Here is a 20,996-nt window from a genome sequence, read left to right as displayed (position 1 = left end):
ATTGGCACAACATGAACAGACTGTATGTTCTGGTGGCAACCTAGAAGAATCTTGACTCCCATTAAGTTTGTGCTCTTAAGTCAGAACATTTCTGTCCTGAGTTGACCATCTTTCTCAGTGAACTGGAAGTAACTCTCCCTGTTGTGTGACCATACACACAAGATGCAGAAGTCTCAAGAATTTCAAAACTCTAATGTCTAGGAAGTTTATCTATTTCAGTAGTAGTTTGTTTAGGAAAACACTTCTTTCTTTAAGAAGAATTTAGGAAACATTTTAAGAATAATTTAGGAAAATTCTTCTTTGTACATCCGCAGGTACAACTTAAAGAAGCCATTGAAGATCTTCCTGGTAAAATGGATACTGAATTAGCAGAATCTGGATCGAACTTCAGTGTTGGACAGAGACAGTTGGTGTGCCTTGCCAGGGCTATTCTGAAGAAAAATCGGATATTGATAATTGATGAAGCAACAGCAAATGTGGATCCAAGGTACAGAGCTTAGTGCCATGTAACCTGGAATCCGAATTTTAAATATGGTAAAATGAGAAACATTTAATGATGCTGGGAAGTTTTTCTAAGTCCTCTCTTTGCCCCAAAGATATCTTTATAACATTAATTCTGGCAAACAGAGGAAGAAACCAAACTATGTTATACAGTGTTAATGATATCATTAGCCTCGGAGAGCTGGATTTCTAAATTCAGCTCCTCATAATTTCAAGCGACTTGAAGGGAAGAGTATCTTCCATTGTTTCATGAAAAATAATAAATTTCTAAATAGACTTTATACTTCATTCTTAAAGAACAAGACCATGCGTAAAGTGTTGATTTTTAAAAACATTATAAAAATATCATATGGTCTTTTTAAGTCTTAAGTTGCTTTACTGAGCTAAATTCAACTTCTTCGATTCCAGAACTGATGAGTTAATACAAAAGAAAATTCGTGAGAAATTTGCCCAGTGCACTGTACTCACCATTGCACACAGGTTGAACACCATTATCGACAGTGACAAGATTATGGTAAGACTCTTACCTGTGGAATTCCAGTTGTTTCCATTCATGTTCAATTTTTAATTTATCTTTTCTCATTAAGCTTGATAGAAGCCTGTAAAAAGTTAATGTTTTGTTACTTTTTCTTCTCATTCCTGACAGTAACTCAAATACTTAATTACACGTTCAGAATGTGCTATTAAATAATATATCCAATAATTTCATATTTTCATCCTAAAAATCTTATTTAAATTTTCATTTTTCTTTAAGATGGCCAACCATAAAAATATTCCAAAGCAAGATATGGCTTCATATTACAGAGCGGTAAAACATAGTCATTTTTACTGCATCACAGTTGTTTTAGCATTTTTGGATTCTCTTAATCAAAAATGCAGCCTTTCATTTAGACTACCAGGAGGTTGTTGGGAAAGGTTGCAGAATTTATCAGCTATTGGGATGTTCACAAGATGTATTTCAGAGGGGAGTCAATGAGAAGAAAGGGCCTAGTCAGAAAAACAAAGTATTTCAACAGACAGGTTTAATATAGGAAATTCTTTACATACGAAGTGGAGGACTGGAAGAGTGAAAGGAAACACTGGAGTAGTAATTTTAGGAAGCAGCTACTGTTCCCTAGATACAGCTCCAGACCTAGGATCTCTAGGAGAGCCCCTAAAGTGTCAATGCTCAGACCTCCAGGGAGGGCCTCTGCCCAGCTGCTGTCATCTTTGTGAAGGGAGGATGACGAGGCTGGTTCTCAATGCGTTAACAGAGACTGGAGGCTGGAACCAGTTTCCACTGCTGGCATGATGCTGGCACAAGTGACAGAAACCAGGTAGACCATTTGTTCTGCGTCCCACCTTCAGTCTGCTTCTGGTGCCCCCTACTGGAAAAACCTAACAAAAAGCCAGCTGGCCAAAGGGCTTCTGAAATGTGGTAGAGACCCAGATTTAGATCACAAATGAGAGTATAGAAACAAAGGTAGATCTGGGGCTGAGAGACTGTAGATAAATAACCAGCAAGTCTCTTACACAATAGAAGTGAGTACCGCACACATGGCAGTTTCCAAGCTTTGGTCTCCGATATATCTAGTATCTTCGTCCAAGTTTGATTGATTCTTTCTTCCTTAGTAATTCAGCCTTTTCCTTCCTTCTCTTTATTCCTTCTTCCCTTCCTTCCTTTGCTCTCTTCCTCTTTCTCTTTCTTTCTCACTTTCTCTTTTATTCTCTATTAATTGCTCGGTTTCAATAAATCTTAGAATGTGGTTTTATAAAATGAAAAGGAAATCATTCCTCAAATGAAAAATCTTTGGCTGCAGATAAGCCCAAAGAATGGAAGTTATTTTCAGGCTAAGCCCAGCCTGTGGCCATGGACAGATTTTCATCCATCTTACGGATGCTAACTGTTGTCACTAGGCATCACAGTATCTAGTGATGTTCTGATTAATTAGTAATGAAGAAGTAAATAGATAAAGAAGGCTTGTTTAGTGCATAAGAGGCAACAGATGGAGTTAACCAGTGAATTTTATGGTTCATACAAAACAGTTAAACCATCAGTAATAAATGATCATGAATGTTCAAACTTCCTTATGCACAATGGTGATGGAGCCGTCTCTTTTGACTTCTTGGGTGGTTTCTGGAATATTACCTCCCACCCTACTTCACATGCACATGCATCATCAGGTGGGATCATCACATTGAGAAGATACCAGACTGTCAGCATTGAAGCAGCGCCTTTAGCCTTGTCACTCCCCAGTGCTGCTAGACATCTGGACTAGAACATTGCAGCAAGAAGCAGGCCATTCCAGCAAACTTTTGTGAATGACCTTGTGACATTCCAAGATTATAGGACAGTGACTCTTATTAGACTTCAGAAACCTTGTTTAGCATCAAGCATCCTTTGTCCTTCATTTTGTGTTCTTGAATGGTAATTGGAAAATAACCTTTCATTCCTACTTTTTACCTATCACTTTGTTGTTCTCATCTCTAGCATTGTATTTTGCAGACTGTTTCCAATAAATAAGTGCTGCTATGAAGTTTACCTGTTTCAAGCATTTTGTCAGGCTTTAGACGCAGCAGCAGAAAGACGGCTTCATCTCCAGCCTAGTTGGAGGTGTCGTCAAAAAAAAATCTTTGCTCCTAAATGTACCATATAGATTTATTTTTGGTATTTGATATTACAATATTGATGGTAGAAGCTTCCTTTTATGATATAATACTTAGAAATACTGTTCCCTTGGAATGTATGGTCAGTTGGGGAAACAGCAAGGAAAGACAGAATTTGGCAGACTTGTTAACTAATTACTCCTAAATCTTATCCATCAGCACTTGACCCACAGACCCAAACATCTAGTTCATGAGTATCCTCTTAACCAGTTTTGTTGCCATTATCAGAATGTATTCATTCGTTTAATGCTATACTTAACCAGCATCTTCTAGTAAATTTTGAGAGCCTCAAATTTTTCTCTCCTGATCAGTTTCTTTGTTCAAATCCTTAACATGATTTTACAACGTAATTTATAGCCCAGCCTCTCCCGCCATTCTAGCCTTGTTCCACTTTGCTCTTACCCTTTCCTTTATAGTTAAAACTACATTGATAATCTCTCAGTTTTCCAATATTCACTCTCGCTTTTCCAGTTGTGCCCTCTCTCTCGCCAGATGTTGGTGGCTTAGACTGAAGTGCTAGCTGTGGATATGGTGAGATGATTGGACTTGGGGTAGATAACCAAGTAGAGCCAAGCAGACTATGTGTTGGATTGAATGTGGGATATGAGGGGAGAGAGAGGAGTCAGTGCTGGCTTCTAGGTGTAGGATCAGAGCATCTGGATGAATGGGGAAGACTGAGGGAGAAGTTGATTGGGAGAAGGAAAATGCAAAGGTTCTCTTTAGAGCATGTTACCTTTGCGATGACTGACCTTGTTTTTTGTGGTAGACCTTGCATTTCACCATGGAGCTACCCTTCCCGCTCCCAACCCCACCCAGTCGTGAAAGACCTTCATTGTAGGACACCCTGGAGATGTCCTACGGTGATGTCACAGGAAGGTCCCACCAAGAGATGTAAACTTGGCCACTTATTTACATCTCGGTCAGAGCTGGTTTCTGTTGCTGACATCTTTATAGAGAATGGCAGGATTAGATCTCAGGGCACTCAAGAGACATAATACATTTCCTAGCTTCAGAGTTGAGTTATACCCCAGGTGTAAACTTCATATTTTATTCTAGAGCTTCTGATAACCAAATGGCTTTCAATTTGGCAAAACACCGTAAATAATGTTCTTTCTCAAACCTTTGATTTTTGAAGCAATTTTTTTTCCTTGCTTGCTATAGAAATACCTGTTTCCTTTGCAGAAAACAAGTGATTTGTCTATTCTGTTATTCTGAAAGCTTTAAGGACATAAAGACAAGTCAATCAGCCACAAAGCCTAATGCTCCAGAGGGCGAGTGGCCAGCCTAGGGAGTGGCTGGGGAAGTGACGGATGCTAATGAAGGGCATAACCAACAGTGTTGTCATCATAAAGTCGTGTAATTGCAAATGCTTAAGGTGTAATAATTACATTTTGTTGCACTGGTGAATACTTCTGCACAAAGACGGATGAATATGGTTTTGTTTACTGTAAGTAAATCAAACAAAAGCCTTGTTGGGAAACAACTGTGACCTAATTAATAGCTTTGTTTATGTGCTGGCTCTCCAAAGGGATTTACCCAGTTTTGGTTCATTAAGTGTCATTAATGTGTTAGGCTTAGAATTCTATTTTACAAAGATGTTCTCTCAATTTTAACTTTATTAAACATGATGTAGTTGTAATGACAGCTAATTTAATCTTCCTCATTCGCTCAGTTGCTACAAAACAGTGGAGTAAGACAGACGCTTTAGAAATCCTCTTTTGCCTAATACTCACCATATCTCTGCATTAAAGACAGCTTCTTCCCTGTAGTTTTTAGGATTAACTGGTTACTTGTGACCTGTTTCCAGCCAATGGCACAGCTTTTTCCTCCAATCCCTGCACACTCGAGTTTATAACACCCCGGATTCTCCCTAGTAGTGGAGCAAAAGAAGCATGTGAAAATCTGCAGCTGCTAACAACATTATTTCCTGTTTTCAGTGCTTTCACTGTCAGCAGTTAGAGAATTCTTTGGGAATGAATTCTGGAGACCCGTAACCAAGGCTAAGAAACTCAGATTCCACTTCTTCTGTTTTATCCTTATGGTTTTATAATCTTTACCTTTCTTCCTAAACTCAAATATCTTTTTAGTAGAGTTTTTCCCAGAGAAATCAAAACTAGAAACTATTTTAACATTCCACACAGAAAAGCACAAAAAGAACTCAGGGCTAACTAGTTTTATTTAAATTCTAGTTTTAATCGTCATGGAACTTTCCTTTAATAAGCCTACATAGCCACAATTAGAGTATTTGAGAAAAGCTCCTTCAAAAATAGGCCAAGAGATTTCATTCATATTTTCAGAGGGAGAAAAAAACTAATATGAAGATAGCACAATTTGGAAGAAGAAATACTTTACGGGCGCGGGAGGGGGGTTACAGACTTACAATAGCAGGAGCTTTGGGGGAGCAGCTGTGGAGGTCACTGTGACCTAGTCTTCATCCACCCAGATGAGAAGAATGATTTACCACTTCAAGACCTAAGAAAGGATTTTGAGTAATTTTTGCCACAGAGAAAATCGCAGGCACCCATTTTACCAATCGAGAGACCTGGCTTCCAAGGTTGGATAACTGTTCCTGTGCCCCTCTGTCACCTGGCAGCCGAAAGCAGACATCTGAAACACAGATCTTGCTCCTCCCCACTCTACTTAATGTTCAGTGGAATCTCCCTTTATTGCTGGTCACCATATTGAAAGCTGTTCCAGGCATCTCTTTACCTCCACCCTGAACTGTCCCCACCTCTCCCTGCAGCCACCCCACTGTCACTGATGGCATCCTGGCAATTAAAATGGATTAAATTATTTTGTAATAGGTCCATTTAATTTTTATATCTAGGACAACTACCCGGATTGTTTGCAGATACACAGGCCTGATAAGCACATCTTCATTGAGCTTATGTAACTGACTGACTTATTATTCAACGTAGTGTATTTTTCCTTAACCTACTAGAGAGCGGCAAGCTTTGAGGGGGTGACATTCCTGGAGAGATCCTGGGGCCGAGGGAATGCTCTCACTCCGACTCGAATGTGTGGTTTAGTTCCTAGTTTAACATGGATTATAGGAAAAGTTGGGGCACAGCAGGAGATTCCAGGAGGCTTTTCTTATAGATAAAAAGATACTAAAATAAAAATTCAAGATTATACCCACTGATATGTATGAAAGGAAAATTGGGAGTCGCTTTATGTTTACTTGTTCTTAAAAATCTAGACATTTTGACCTCAGGTTCAATGCAGAATCTGTCGATTGACAGACTGAGAGAGATGGAAAATGGGGCAGGTGGCACCCAGACCAACCCTGACTGCCAGCTGGCTGGGGTTGTGCCCCGCTGGGCTGTTAACCTTCCTTGAAGTTGCCACATCTCCCACAATAAAGAACAATTTGTCTGGAAGAAAAAAAAAAACAAATAGACTTTTTGGTCAAACCAGTAAATGTGCAGGCTAAGCGGTTAAAATGCTATTCCTCACCTTTTTTTCAGTCCACATCCCAGCGCAGCTCTTGTAGCACCCGGCGACTGAGTCTGCAGCACTGCGCTCTTGCTCCTCCCGGGACTGATTCCTCTCCGACTGCGCCTTCTCTTTTTCCTCTTTTCCAATGTTTGGTATAAATGAGTTTCAAGCCTCCATCCCCTACCCTGGTCTGTCTCTCCCTCACTTTTCCTCTCCCTCTTGCCCACAGCCATCAACCTGAGGCACGTGGTCCTTCAAGTCTGTATCACTCATCCTCTAATCCCTAATCTTAGCCAGCTTAACTCTTTCTCCCCTTGATCTTACCCTGTCATCTTGCCAGACTATGCCAGTGGGCAGTCACCCAGTCATGCCCTGACTTTAGTTTCTTTTGTATTTAACCTTCAGCCAGCATGTTTTGGGTGCCTGTTATGTGTCACATATAATGCCAAGACCTGGAGGTGCCACATAACCCTACCCTTAAGGAGATGACAAGCTCACTTCCATGTTGGCCTATGTTGTCTTCTTGGCCCATGTTGTTCCCTGTATCTGGAATGACCACTATCCACCCACCCTCCCCATTTCTATATGTTCAAGTCTATCCACCTTCAAGGCCCAGTTCACTGCTCACTCTCCTTGAAGTTCATCCTCAGAACCTCTGGCCAGAAGTCATCTCTTCTACTGCTAACTTCCTCTTTGTTGGGCTTTTTTTCTTGCATTATAGACACTTGATTTTTTTCTCTGTCCTTTGGTATAGGCTCCTTTAAAGGCAGGGGCTAGGACTTACATACCTCTGCCCTTTCCACAGCATCTAGCATAATGACATGAATGTAGTTAAGTATGCAGTAAACGTTAGCTGAATAAATTCAAGAATTAATGAAAGTTTTCTTAAATTTTCCTCAAATGTGTTTTGGCCATGTGTTACTTGCTCTTTATTAATCCTGATAGTTTAATAAAATTGGTTTTCTTTTTCTGTGACTATATACCAGACACAGTAAATAATTTTAGCCTGAGTATAATAAAATTGCAGTGGACAGCAGATAGGGGAAATGTTTCTGTTTATAGGCATATTCTCTTAAATTATACAAAGTTAATATAAGTTATCCATATGGAAAGGTATCTTAAAAAATTGAATGTTAAAGTTCTCATCTCCCTTATTTTCCTTCTGATAATAAACAGTGTCTTCTTCTGGGTACTCACATGGAGAGGAAAGATTACAGGTTCAGACCTGAGGTCGAATCCCAGCTCTTCCATCTACTGATTCTACAGCCTTGGCCAAGTTATTTAACTTAACTGTACCTCAGTCTTCATCTCTGGCTCTGAGCTTCTCGTTAGACTCTATCTTGCTCATCTTTGAATCTCCCATCCTTAGAATGGTGCTTTGGTAATAGGTACTAACTTAATACTTACTAGTTGGATGGATGGATGGATGGATGGATGGATGGATGGATGGATGGATGGATGGATAGCTATCTTGCTCATCTTTGAATCTCCCATCCTTAGAATGGTGCTTTGGTAATAGTACTAGTTGGATGGATGGATGGATGGATGGATGGATGGATGGATGGATGGATGGATGGATGGATAGATGGATGGATATTATGTACTGTGTTTGTCTACTCTATCTTGAGGATTAACAGCGATGACTATAAAGCATGTGGCAGAGTGAGTGCTCAACATAACTATTTTTATTTTCCTTTTCAAATTCAGAAGACTGTTATTTTCACTATGGGGTGATTTTGTTGATCTTATAGTAGCTATACTCTTTGTTACATGGCATTTGTATGTCAAGGCATCTCATCTCTCAAACCTTGTAAATTCATTTATTTGGGGCTATACTAATGTAGTTCATTTTAAGATACCGTATTTTATTTTAATGCATGTCACAAGAGTATTAAAGAGATATATTTATTTTGCATTTTAAAGTTATCTTACATAAGTTAAAATTTAACTTCTAATAAATTATCAAGCAATGTAACAAATCATCACAGTTCTGTCTCACACACCTCAAATTGAAAACTCCCCTTATAAAATTTAATGCATAAGTATTAAATTACTAATACATATAAGGCTCAAAATATTTTGACCAAAATAATATTTCTGTCATTTATATTGTTTATCCTATTGTTTTTTAAGAGCATTCATTTTTTCCTGGCTCTGCTTTTTCAGATTCCAGTCAATTCTGAGAACTTCTCATCTCAGTGGCATTCATGTGTTTTCAGACAATATGTGAGAAAATGGGAAGATTTACTATTCATTCAAATTCGAATAAATAAAAAGTTGGACAAGGACAAACTATTAGTAATACTTCCATTAAAAATTATGTAAAGGCTTTATAGTCAGAGAACCCCTTTTTCACTAACTCTGAAGTGGTGATTTTAAAAAATTTACTTGTTGCTTTTGCAGAATATAAAGTTTTTCATTGTATGAAGTAATTTGATTCACTTATTTACTTAGCCTTTAGCATGAGAAAGACCTATATTTTAAAATCGCATTTTTTTTTTCTTCTTCACCATCAGGAGTGCTTGTGCTTTATAATGCTATGCTTAAGTAAAATTACACATTTGGGGCATCTAAATTGTCATGCCAAATTATAGGACATTTTAATTATTATGTGGATATGACAGATTCAATTATTCTTCAACTCTTTTGAGAAAGCTGCCCTTAGCAGTGATTCATAGTAGTAAACAAAAGATTAACATGTAAATGCTCTCTATAAAAGACTTAATAAATGTTTCCAATTCAATACCAGGGGACAGAATTAACTGTAATACCTAGATGTGGAAAAACAACCTGTGTCCTGCTTAGATTTTCAGCATATTCTGTTAAGATAAATTTACTGTAAATATGGCCTAAATGAAGAACTAAGTACCACTTAATATCAGAACTGTTTGCCTAGGTACATCATTTAAGCCAATTGTTTCAGACTTTTTTTTTCTCCCTCCGAAGCCACTAATAAGTAGAAATGCAGAGTTAAGAGCCCCTTTCTCTCCCTTTCAATTTCCAGTGGACATATTAATGAGCAATAAAAAGGCTGGAAGGCAGGCAGCTGAAGAGAGAAAAAGAAGCAAGGAAAGATAATTGTGAAAACAGATATTCAGATCCTCAGCGATTCAGATTGGGCTGCCCGTATGCTGTGCGGGCTGTGATCACTGGAATTTGGAGCTCAGTTTCTTAATTGTTTCTTTAGTCTTATCCAAAGAGAAAATTGGTTTTCTAGAGATTTCTTCAGTGCAGAACAATTATGCTAAAGCTGCTTAGGTAGCAACTCTTTTGGGTAGCCTTTCACTCTCAGAATAATAAACTATAACCAAAGCCAACTTCAAGATGCACCTTAATCTCTCTGACAAGGATATTGTCCCTCTTACCAGGTGACATAATCTAGGACTCTTAAGAAATTTCAGAAGCGTTTACTTCTTTTCTAAATATTGCTATTCTGTCAAACGAGCTCAGTAACTAATTTGCTGTCAGGTTACTGCCATCTGGTTTGTATGACATCCTCCTACTTTTTAGATAAATTAGGTTTGATTTTCTTAAATCAAGAAATTTCCCAACTCTGAACGTATGTATAAATAGTCTTCAAAGCTCAGAGTCTGAGAGCTAAAGCACTAATGAATTATAACAACGCAGAATGCCCTTGGCAGAATATAAAATACCGCAGGACTGCTGAGTGCCCATAATCATAGTTTAAAACTTTCGTTTTCTTCCTTTCCTATAACATTATAATAATAAAAGGTCGGGTTAGGCCTTTGTCTGCCTAGTAAAACAGGGTAATCAAACCATTTAAACACCAGCCAGGACTACCACCCAAATAGAGTCTCTCTATTCTCCCTCTTCCGCCCCTTTCCAAAATATTGTCTGAGTTATAATATGTTACTGCAGAACATTGTGTGCTAATGGGTTTCCTTCTGCTGATTAACAGGTTTTGGATTCAGGAAGACTGAAAGAATATGATGAGCCATATGTTTTGCTGCAAAATAAAGACAGCCTATTTTACAAGATGGTGCAACAACTGGGCAAGGCAGAAGCTGCTGCCCTCACTGAAATAGCAAAACAGGTGAGCGCGCCACAAAGAGTTATAATTAAAGTTCATCTCAACAGCTCGCTCCTCACAACCTGGCTCCAGGGAAATGGTAACAAGCACTCTGTGCCCTTTTCAATTACAAACCTCCAGACACAAAGCTTCACGACTGGGTCTTAACAACACGTCCCAGGCTGAAGTCAGGTCTGCTAAAAATCAGCAGACGTGGTGGGGTGGGGTGTAGGATGTGTTCATGCTCACGTGTGCAAGCATGTGTGCCTAAGAGATTTCAGATTGGACTTTTCATACATTTGTACTCTATGTGCTCAGAGTCTCGTAGAGCGCAGAATACTCGCATTTTGCAGATCCATTGGATTTCATTCTGATTGGTGCTCAGCACATTTGAGATGCAAATGCTGTCAAGGTACATCCAGGAAATTTGAGAGTTTGAGGGAAAAAATGTAGAATGTTGTTCATTGAGTCTAGGAAGATCTACCAGGGAAATGTGTAGATTCTTTTTGTTTTCTGTTTTATAATTTGTAAGGAAAACACCTACATGATGCTGCGACTTTCTCCGTAGGTTTCCCCCTAATTCTCTGTTGTTTAGAATTAGGTACACTTATTCCCTCTATGCTTTATCTGCCGTCTAGAAGATAAAATTGTCATCAGGACAAATCGAGAATTAATAATACCTTAATGTTATAGTGTGAAGGTGCTTGAAAGTTACAAAGCATTTTCATGGAGATGATGTATGAGAATTTAACACTGTATGGAATGAGAAAGGTGCTCAATTAATAACATTTAGATTATATGATATCTTAAAACAGTGGTGATGGAGTATCTTATTCTACAGATGTGCAAACTGAGGTCAGGTTTAAGGGACTTAGCCAGTGTCGTGCAGCTACCTGTTATTCTTTCTGGAACAAAATGAGAGTTAGATTGATGGAAAGATGGAGGGAAAGAAGGAAAGTCTGGCGTTCTTGCCACTGGAGAGGCATGGCATAGGTGGAATGAGACCTCCAACAGTATGTGGTGAGGCTCCGCATCAAAACTGTTTATATCTGGGCATTATAATTATGGGCATGTTTTCCCTTTTTATATATTTTTGTATTTCTCATATTTTAACTGTAAATTGAATTGTGTAATATTTTAAATACACATAAAAAGCACATAGGTCATAGAATTAGGAATCTTCATGATTTCCTGGTCCAGTAATCTTGTACCTAATTTAACAATATTAGTGGTAAATTACATTTGTGTAGTTCTTTATAATTTATCTTACATGGTTGTCACATATATGATTTCACTTAATCCTCGTGGTAGTTCTTTTTTATCCCCCTTTATGGATGATGAAGAGATTGGATCAAGGGCTCACCTAAGGTCACAGAGCTGGTCAATGGAGAGCAGAAAATGAATTGCTGGGTGCCACCCTAGGTACTACGTACTGTGTCCTTGTTTCATGTGGTGTTCACGTACTACGTACTGCTGCTCCTTATTTCATGTGGTGTTCACAGTGGGGCCAGTCCCTTAAGTTTACACAGTGGCAGATCATCACTCTTGGATTTTGATCCTACCAGAGGCCTAGGTCACCCCTATGGAAAGTCATAAGGGAATACATATCTCTATTCTCATTCCGGCTGAAGATCTTTTTGACATTATTTCTGTATACACTTAGTGCTCTTAGGAGAACAAATTGTCAGATTGTCAAATTTTAAATGTGCAAGCATCCGATAGATATCAGTGCATCATTCAAAACTGTAACACTGGGAGGATTAGCTAAGTCAACAAGCTTTTTACTCTAACAGATTAAAATTCATTCGTTTGAAAAGAAAACATCCGGGAAGAGGTACTTCCAAGTCACGTTTTCTTGACCATGTAGTTGCTTTTCTGATAATGTTGGTGCAGGCTAGCTGAGTCACTCTGCAATTGACCGTTTTAGATGATCCATGAAATAGTAGAGAAAGTACTTTTTAGAGACATAAAGTTGAAGAGTACATTAATTGCTATGGTTGCCATAACGAAGTTCCACAGAATTGGTGGCTTAAATGACAAATTTATCGCCTCATAGTTCTGGAGGCTAGAATTCTGAGCTCAAGGTGTGGGCAGGACTGGTTTCCTCTAAGGCCTCTCTTCTTGGCTTATAAATAGCCACCTCCTCTCTCTTTGTCTTCACATGGTCCTCCCTCTGTGTATGTCTGTATCCTAATGTTCTCTTATAAGGACACCAGTCATATTAGATCAAGGTCCACCATATGACCTCATTTTAACTTGACTGACCCTATCTCTAAATCCAATTACATTCTGAAGTATTAGAGGGTTAGTACTTCTACATATAAATTTTGAGGTACACAATTCAGCCCGTAACAAAGGATAAATGCCCATTATTCATTCTACTCCATGATGAAGCAAACTTAATTGAGGTTTTAGAAGTTGCTTTGTTCCACATGCATAACAGAGGTGCTGTTTCATCTATTCGTGAAATTACCAGATGCAACCCAAAAATTACAAAATCTTAATATCCTAGATTCTAGGAGCCTGCACCATTTCCAATAGGTGGAAGAAGCACTTAGCAGCCACATGGACTTACATGTCACCCAAGGTCTCTCGGTCTCAGAGTCCTTACCTGTAGTGCAGGCACTACAGCACTACTCAGCTTCTTTACACTGTTGTTACAAGGATCAGATGAGAGAGTATATGCTTAAGTGCTTTGAAGGATATAGAGCATTTCACAAATATAAAAAAAAAATTCTACCTATTGCTGATAAAAGTTGGATTTTTTAAAAGGCTATCAATTGAATTCTTTCTTCTGAATAACCAAAAAAGTATCTAAAGTTCTAAGTAGCTTTAGAGACTTAGCTACTAATAAATAAATAAAATTTATTTCAATGGTTTTTAACAAATAATACATTTAATGCTACAAAAGACTTAGCTACTAATAAATAAATAAAATTTATTTCAATGGTTTTTAACAAATAATACATTTAATGCTACAAAAGTCAACAACTGTACTGTTTTTAATAGTTTTTTTTTAATTTATAAATAAAAAGGAAGTCACTGTACCACTCCTGTAGTATCTTTCCCATTTTTGACTGTTCAGTTGATATATTCTGTGCAACAAGAACTTGTACATATATGGCCTTTATGGCTATTCCTTATTTTTTTTCACTTAATATTACATATCGGATTATATCAATGCTTATAGTTATCTCACTCTTTTCAATAGCTACTTAGTATTAATGTGTTCTCCATGCCCTACTCCCCATTTTCTCTTCTAATTAAGTTAGTGGTTAGAATTTTATGTTTTTCCCTCAAAGAAAGAGCTCTCAGATTTACTTACTAATTCTTGTATTCTGTTTTACAGTATATCAGTTTCTGCTTTTATCTTTATTAATTCCTTCTTTCTTTGGTTTATTTTGTTGTGGCTTCCTCTCGAATGCATTTGTTTTCTTTCTTTTCTTTCTTTGTTTATTAATATAAATATTTTAAGGCTGTGAACTTTTCTCTGACTATTGTTCTAGCTATATCTTATAGATTTTGGTGTGTAGTATTTTTGTCATAGTTAAGTTTTTATATATAGATTTTGCAGTTTTGCTTTTGATTTCCTCTTTGGCCCAAGAATTATTCTAAAAGGAAGTTTTTAAAACTTCCTGGTAATATGGGTTTGTTTGTTTTCTGTTTTACACCTCACTGTTGACTTTCATTGCCTTGTGATCAAAAAATGTCGCCTGTACTGTTAACACTCAGAAGCAGTACTTATTAATACAGGCAATTTTTTTTTGTTATTCTTTCAGCATTTAAAAAGATGGACTATTGTCTATTAAAGTATAGAGTTCAATAACTTTTAATTAGATCTACTTCATTAATTACATTACTTAGGTCCTCTCTATCTTTATTTATTTTGATCCATTTGATATGGCTTGGTTTAGAGAAATGAATTAGTATATATCATAACAAGTTCTACTTTGTAGTTCTTGTCATTTTTGTTTTGATAATTTTGATGCTATGATTTTTCTGTCCACAGATAGTCATGTCTTATGCTTTCACTATGAATTCTATTCTCTACTATTTTAAGGTGCTTTCCTTTGATTCATTTAATGCTATAGACTCTAAGTCCATGCTGGGTCAAAACTAAAATTGAGTCCCCTGCTTTCCCTTTTTTTTCATTTGTTAGGTATGTCTTGGATTGTCTTCTAATGTCAGACTAAAGATGTGTCTCTCATAAATGGCATTTAGTTAAGCTTAGCTCTGAGATTTAATCTTAGCCCTTTTTTAAACAAATGTATTTAATTTATTTATATTTATTGAGATTACAGATTTGTTCTATTTTAGTTGTGTCATGTCATGCTTTCAGTTTTTAGTGGGTTTTTTTTAACCTTTTAATTCGTAGCCTGTAATTTTTGGGTTTTTTGCTCATTGCTTTATGTATGTTCCTTTCATTTCTTCTAGGAATATGTTTTTTCTTTATTATTATTTGACTCATTATAAACAACAACATATTTGCCCTCTCTTTGTTCCACCACCAAATTTTAATTGTTTTCAGTAGTTTTCCTTCTACTGTTTACCTTCAAATCTTTAAAAATATTTAAGCCTCTATTATTCTACTTGTTTTCATTTATAGTGTCTCCATCTCTTAGTTGGCTAAACTTTGTGTTGTGATCCATAAGTGGGGCTGTGAAATCCATTTAGTCAGTCATGATCAGGGAATTTGAAGAAATGAAATAGAAAAGAATAGAATAGAAGAAAAATAACAATGTATCTTTCACAGTAATAGTAAATGTCTCATGAAACTCCTTTAAGTACAGGTAAATATAGATAGTAAATCTATACTGACTTGCAATGTAAAGTGAAATGTAGTTAGTATTATGGGTGGCAGTAAAAAGAGAAGGTTGGAAAACCATGTTCTATATTATCTTAAAAGAGGATTCATTGGAATTAGAATCCTTGACTTACCATATATATGAAATATTTGTCTGCTACATCTCTAAATTTTCTGGTTATAAAATTTTGAGGTCACTCTTTCTTTCACGTAATGTGTTATCTTCGCTCTAAAGTGTTTTGGCATGATTTATTCATATGGATAAGTCTAAGGCCAAGTTAGACATAACAATCTTTCTGGGATGCCCAAAGGAATATTTTTCCCCCTCAATTTTGAAAGTAATTAGTTTTTCATAGGATATCATATACTCTTTGATCTCTAGATTCAAGTCTTCTTTTATTTTTGGAAGTTTAGTTGAATTGTATCTTCGAATTTTTTTTTTATTGGATTCTCCTCTTTATCCTGTATATGTTGTCTGTCTTTTGTCTATTTTATAAAGCTACTTTCAACTCGATCTTTTAATTTACACTTATTTTGCTTGCTTTCCTAATCCTGTCCTCCATGTTTTTTCATTCTGATTTTTCAGCAGTGTATAATCTACTTTGTGCTGCCATTAATAGGACTGTCATTTCTTTGATGTTTTCATTTTTCTCTTCCATTTCACCCTTGGCCTCTGTCAACTCATGGTTATCTTCTGTTGCTGTATCATGTTTTCCTATACTGTCAGATCTCCATTGTCCATGGGTTGACTATTCTACTACATTTTCTTTGAATGTATTGCATTATATTTTTTCATAATTTTCACCTGTTCAGTGAATATTCATTCATCATGTACTTATCCTGTTCCTTTTTCTCACTTTTTTTGGTGTATTTTAAAGATCCTGACTACATTATTGTTGTTGTTGTTGTTGTTGTTGTTGTTGTTGTCGTTGTCGTTGTTATTATTATTCCTACTACTGAATTAAGTGAGTTTTCCCTAGACCAATTGTCTGTCAGAATCGTTGTGGCTAGGATATCATTTCAGGCTAAAGGGAATTCTTTGTATTTAATATAGAAGCTCCTTATGACCCAGAGAAAGAATATGTGTGTGTATGTGTATAAGAGAGAGAAAATTTGAGAATTTATATTTATTTAGCCTGCACTCCTCTGTATCCTGCAGAGATGGGATGTTACAATGCTACTTGCATTTTAGAATCTCTCTTCTCTTAGGACCTCACAAATATACACACTTCAGGAAAGATGGTAATTCTATATGATTTCTCGTTGACATACCTTAGAATTTGCCAGAGTTGGAGAACTGTACTGTCCCTGATTGCTGTCTTGCTACAGCCCCATTGGATCCAGTTGCATATGGCAGCCCTTCCAGATATTTTGCCATTTGAGATTTAGATGACTCCTGATTTCATCAAAGATGGGTTTATTTTTGTATCTCACCTTAAACAAATTATAATGGCCTAAACCCAAGAGAAGGTGGGGAAGAGGAACATGCCCTGAAATTGAACTATTATGGCATTGTCTCCTTTGATCTTCACTACCATTCTGAGTTGGCATTATCCCTTTTTGACAAATGGAGAAACCAAGGCAGAAGAGCCAAAGTAATTGCTCAAAGTCACCAGTTAGTGTTAGTACTCCAACTTATGTAATCTTTTAACTACTATTCTGCCTCCCGTGTTACCGTATTCACTGAATTAAAGGTGTCTTCACTATGACTCTGGGGTTCTGTAAAGATAAAATCAAAAGGGCCTCTCAGATGTTTTGTTTTCATCATTCACACTGGGTAATGCTACTACTTTCTATGGACTAAGGGGCCACTTCTCTGAGCAGCATCATAACCACACCTAACACTTAACTTGGCGTGTTTTCAACATGTAGTTTATAGCCATTAATTAGTTCCTATGAGTTAAGTCATTGTCTCATTTCACAAATGAGGCAGCCAGTATTGGAGAGAGGTTAAGTGATTTTTCCAGCATCAGCAGTGAGTCCCGGGAGAGAGAGCTGAGATTGGACTTCTCCATCCCATAGAGTTCATTATAATTTCTCTAAAACAGGTTGAAACTAAGTTGAGTATTTAAATTCTAGCTTCTCAATAAAGCTACCATCATGGAATTAGATCTTATTACATGCAATAGAGCAATAAAAACTTCCCTGCATGGATAATGGTGAACATTTATTTGCACTGTATTCAGAAGGCATTGACCAATATGTTGAATTCTGGCTCAAGACTTTGTCCGTTCATTCTCACTGAACTGTATGTATGGCCTAAGGTTAGTGCTTGGCCTGTACACAAGGACTCCGCTCAAAAGTGTTCAGTCATCTCAAGTACCTTCATAATCTGCATTATGAAAAAGATGCCTTCTCACACTTCTACTGTTAGACAGGGTATATTATAAAACCTGGCAATAGATGAGAAAAAGAAAGGTCAAATCAAGGAGTTTATACACAGGAAGCATGTTTTCAGTTTCAAGTATTTCAAACAATGAAACTAAGACTAGTTTAGTTAAAAGTTGCTAATAACAGTTTCTTTATAAAACAAATTACACTGAGGCTTATAAGGAAAGGAACTGGCTTATTTCAGGGAGGACTATCAAGTAGTAAAAAATAAAATGTATTTCCAGTTGTTCTTTTGACTGTTTTTAGTTTCATCAAGAAATAGGTTTTTTGGAGTATATAAGTACATAACCACATAAAATATGGCTACCTTTAAAAATGGAGGGAGATGAAATGAAATTAGCCCCAATACAGGCCTTATTTTTATATACTACCATTGTAATGGAAATAGCCTCGGATTCCACCCAGTGGGGTCCAAGCTTTATTAAAGAATTTCTTATTTTTCTCCTTAAGTGATATATAGTATTTCATATATAATGTTGTTTTTGGAATAGCAAGTATGCAAGTAACAAGAGAAAAGGTACACTTAATACGAAGGCGGCTGTCTCGGTGCTTTTCTTGTTCGTATGTGAAGTCCATTATATCCCATGATAACTTTGTTGACAGCATCCACAAATATATTTGGAGCCAGATTTTATAAAATCCATTTTATAGATCCATGACACGTGTCAGCTCATGACACATGTCAGCATTAGATAGATGGTACATTTTCTGTTTTAAAGAATCAAACAAAACTTTTCACATTCTTCTTTGAAAAAAAAAAATTACATTTAAACTCCTTTTTCACCCAAACACATTTTGTGATAAGAGCTCACAAGTCTTGACATTATATCATTTTGTTATGCGCATCTGTCAAGGAACCGAGATACGATACAGCTACTAAAAACTGATGATTGTGGAACAGAGAAACTTGACAGCATTTCATTTCCTTTATGTTCTGATTATACATTTATCAGAAAACCTGTATCTCTTCTAGTTCAGCTAGAAATTGGTAGAATTCAGGAACTCAAAGGCTTGGCAAAGAACTGCCCTATTATTTGGTATCATCTTACATTTTAGAGAAGTTGCTTGGTTGAGTCATTGTTAAAGCTTTTGCTTCTCTTTTCATTATTGTGGCCCACTATCCACAGATCACATTTCTATAGGCTCTATAACTGCTTTGCTGCACAAATTAAATGCTGGGACATTTCATACATATACGCCTGCGTTTCAATGCTTGTCAGTCAGAGTTTATAAAATATAGGGATTACAACCTGATATTAACATCCAAATCTATTGTGCTCATTTTATGTGTGAAAATGAGAAACCCTCATGCAGACGCTAGATGTCCCAGCCTCTTTGTCACCCTGTTTTTAATTTATCTCCAGGTTTTGAGTCAGTAAAATGATTTTGCTTATCAATTTAATGTAGTGATAAAACATATCTGTAAATCAGAATGATCGGAATTAAAGTGGATCTACAGGTTGTCTGGCACTAAACCCAGCCCCATGGAAGCTTTTAATGGGGCGACTTTTGTAATGGAATAAATGAATACATCCCTGTTTTCTTTTTCTAATTGTGCCTCCACTAATGATATGATTTGCTTTACATGAAAAAGTAGACATTGAAATGCATTGCGTTGGGGTGGAGGAGTTTAAATCTTTTTATGCCCATCTTTTTTTTTTTCTTAACAGGTGTACTTCAAAAGGAATTATCCAGATATTACTCAGAATGGCCATGTGGCTACGAACACTTCCAATGGACAGCCCTCAGCCTTAACTATTTTTGAGACTGCACTGTGATTCTGCTACGATGTCAAGTCTTATTTCGAAGACATTTTTCCAATAGTGTTTGCACCGTGTAAACTATACTCTATTTTTTTTTACACTAGCAGCAAGTTATTTACATACACATGATGTTAGTTTGTTTGGAATTTTCTCCTCCAACTTCACCCAATGATTTTAAGCTCTACCAAAATTACTTTTTATTTTTATTTATATTTATATGTTATAGTATTTTTTTCTTTATCCAAATCAGAGGTGCAGGCCACCAATTAAAGCTGTCTACCAGGTTTGTGCCTTAAAAGACTCTGGAACAAAAGCTCATTTTGTAAGGTATGAGGCAAAGTTGTAATAGATTTTTTTTTACTAGCCCTAAATTACAAATTACTTTCCATTTTTATCAGAGATTCTATTTACTTGAAAATTGTGTGAGGTTGCCATTTTGTCTCACCACTTTATATAACATAACTAGGATCCATTATTTCCTCCCACAGGCCTCTGGTTAAAATAGTACACATAAAATTAATAGGAAAAACAAAAAAATTATACTTTAGTATAAGTGGCATTATGGTAGGGAGAGGCTACTCAACACCCCACCCCCACCCCAAAAAAGATATATAGTTAGAATATAGAAAGACAATTTAATTATATGTTCTAAAAGAAAAGGAAGAGAAAAAAATGCTTTCTCAAAATAGGAGCCATTATAGGTGATTTAATAATGAGGCAACAAGTGCAATCGCCTATCGTCTTTTAGATTTGTGTGACTTTGGCATGGGAGCCATTGCAGTTTTAGACTGAGCGTGGTGATATTTTCAAAAAAAGGCCAATCCGCTAACAGTAATCCCTAAAAATATAGTAATGTTCTATTTGGATTTCTGGTTTACTGATGGCTACCCCTCTGTTGACTATAAGCCTTTTGGTTTAGCCTTTATTAAAATCCTTTCTAAATTGCATATATAGGCACTCCTGAGTTGGTGAGAAAAACCAAAAATCATTGCAAACATTGACTGTAATTACATAGTATGTTCTTAGGATGCATCCAGAAGGTTCTCTTTTATGAGCGTACCTAGGTTAGTTTCCTCCTAACCACTAATAGCAGTTTGTTTAGGCCTTTCTGATTAGTAAATCAACAAACCACAATATTTCCTAGGGCTTGCTGTACTTTATTTCCCTGTGGGTCTTTAGTTTTTCTTGATGATGGTGGCTATAGTATGTCGAGTTTAAGTTATAGAGGTTTTACTGTCATGGTTTTAAGTAGACTCTCATGACCTCTCAGAATAAGGTGCAACTACCCTCAAGTTGCATATATTAACATACATACCTTCATATAGCAGGGTATTGGACTCTCAGCATAGAGAAACAGATGTTTTATAGAATCAAGCCTTAAAAAGCACACACAGAGTAAATTATAAAAATACAGTGAATGTAG

At 36.6% G+C, this 20,996-nt stretch overlaps 1 protein-coding gene across 4 annotated transcripts in view; it reads left to right on the top strand.

Annotated features, from left to right (window-relative positions):
• Nucleotides 1-20,196, top strand: part of ABCC4 (ATP binding cassette subfamily C member 4) — a 225,002-nt gene extending 204,806 nt beyond the window's left edge. For all 4 annotated transcript variants that reach the window (XM_015590902.2, XM_025048202.1, XM_006913812.3 and 1 more), the window contains 4 exons: nt 315-487; nt 910-1,015; nt 10,505-10,639; nt 19,481-20,196. In XM_015590902.2, the coding sequence (XP_015446388.1) occupies nt 315-487; nt 910-1,015; nt 10,505-10,639; nt 19,481-19,588 (522 nt within the window). In that variant the 3' untranslated portion in view covers nt 19,589-20,196. The remainder of the gene's footprint in view (nt 1-314; nt 488-909; nt 1,016-10,504; nt 10,640-19,480) is intronic.
• The last annotated feature ends 800 nt before the right edge of the window (nt 20,197-20,996 follow it).

The sequence above is a fragment of the Pteropus alecto genome, unplaced genomic scaffold, assembly GCF_000325575.1.
Source record: "Pteropus alecto unplaced genomic scaffold, ASM32557v1 scaffold72, whole genome shotgun sequence".
Lineage (NCBI taxonomy): Eukaryota > Metazoa > Chordata > Mammalia > Chiroptera > Pteropodidae > Pteropus > Pteropus alecto.
This window is presented reverse-complemented; position numbering and strand designations above follow the sequence as displayed.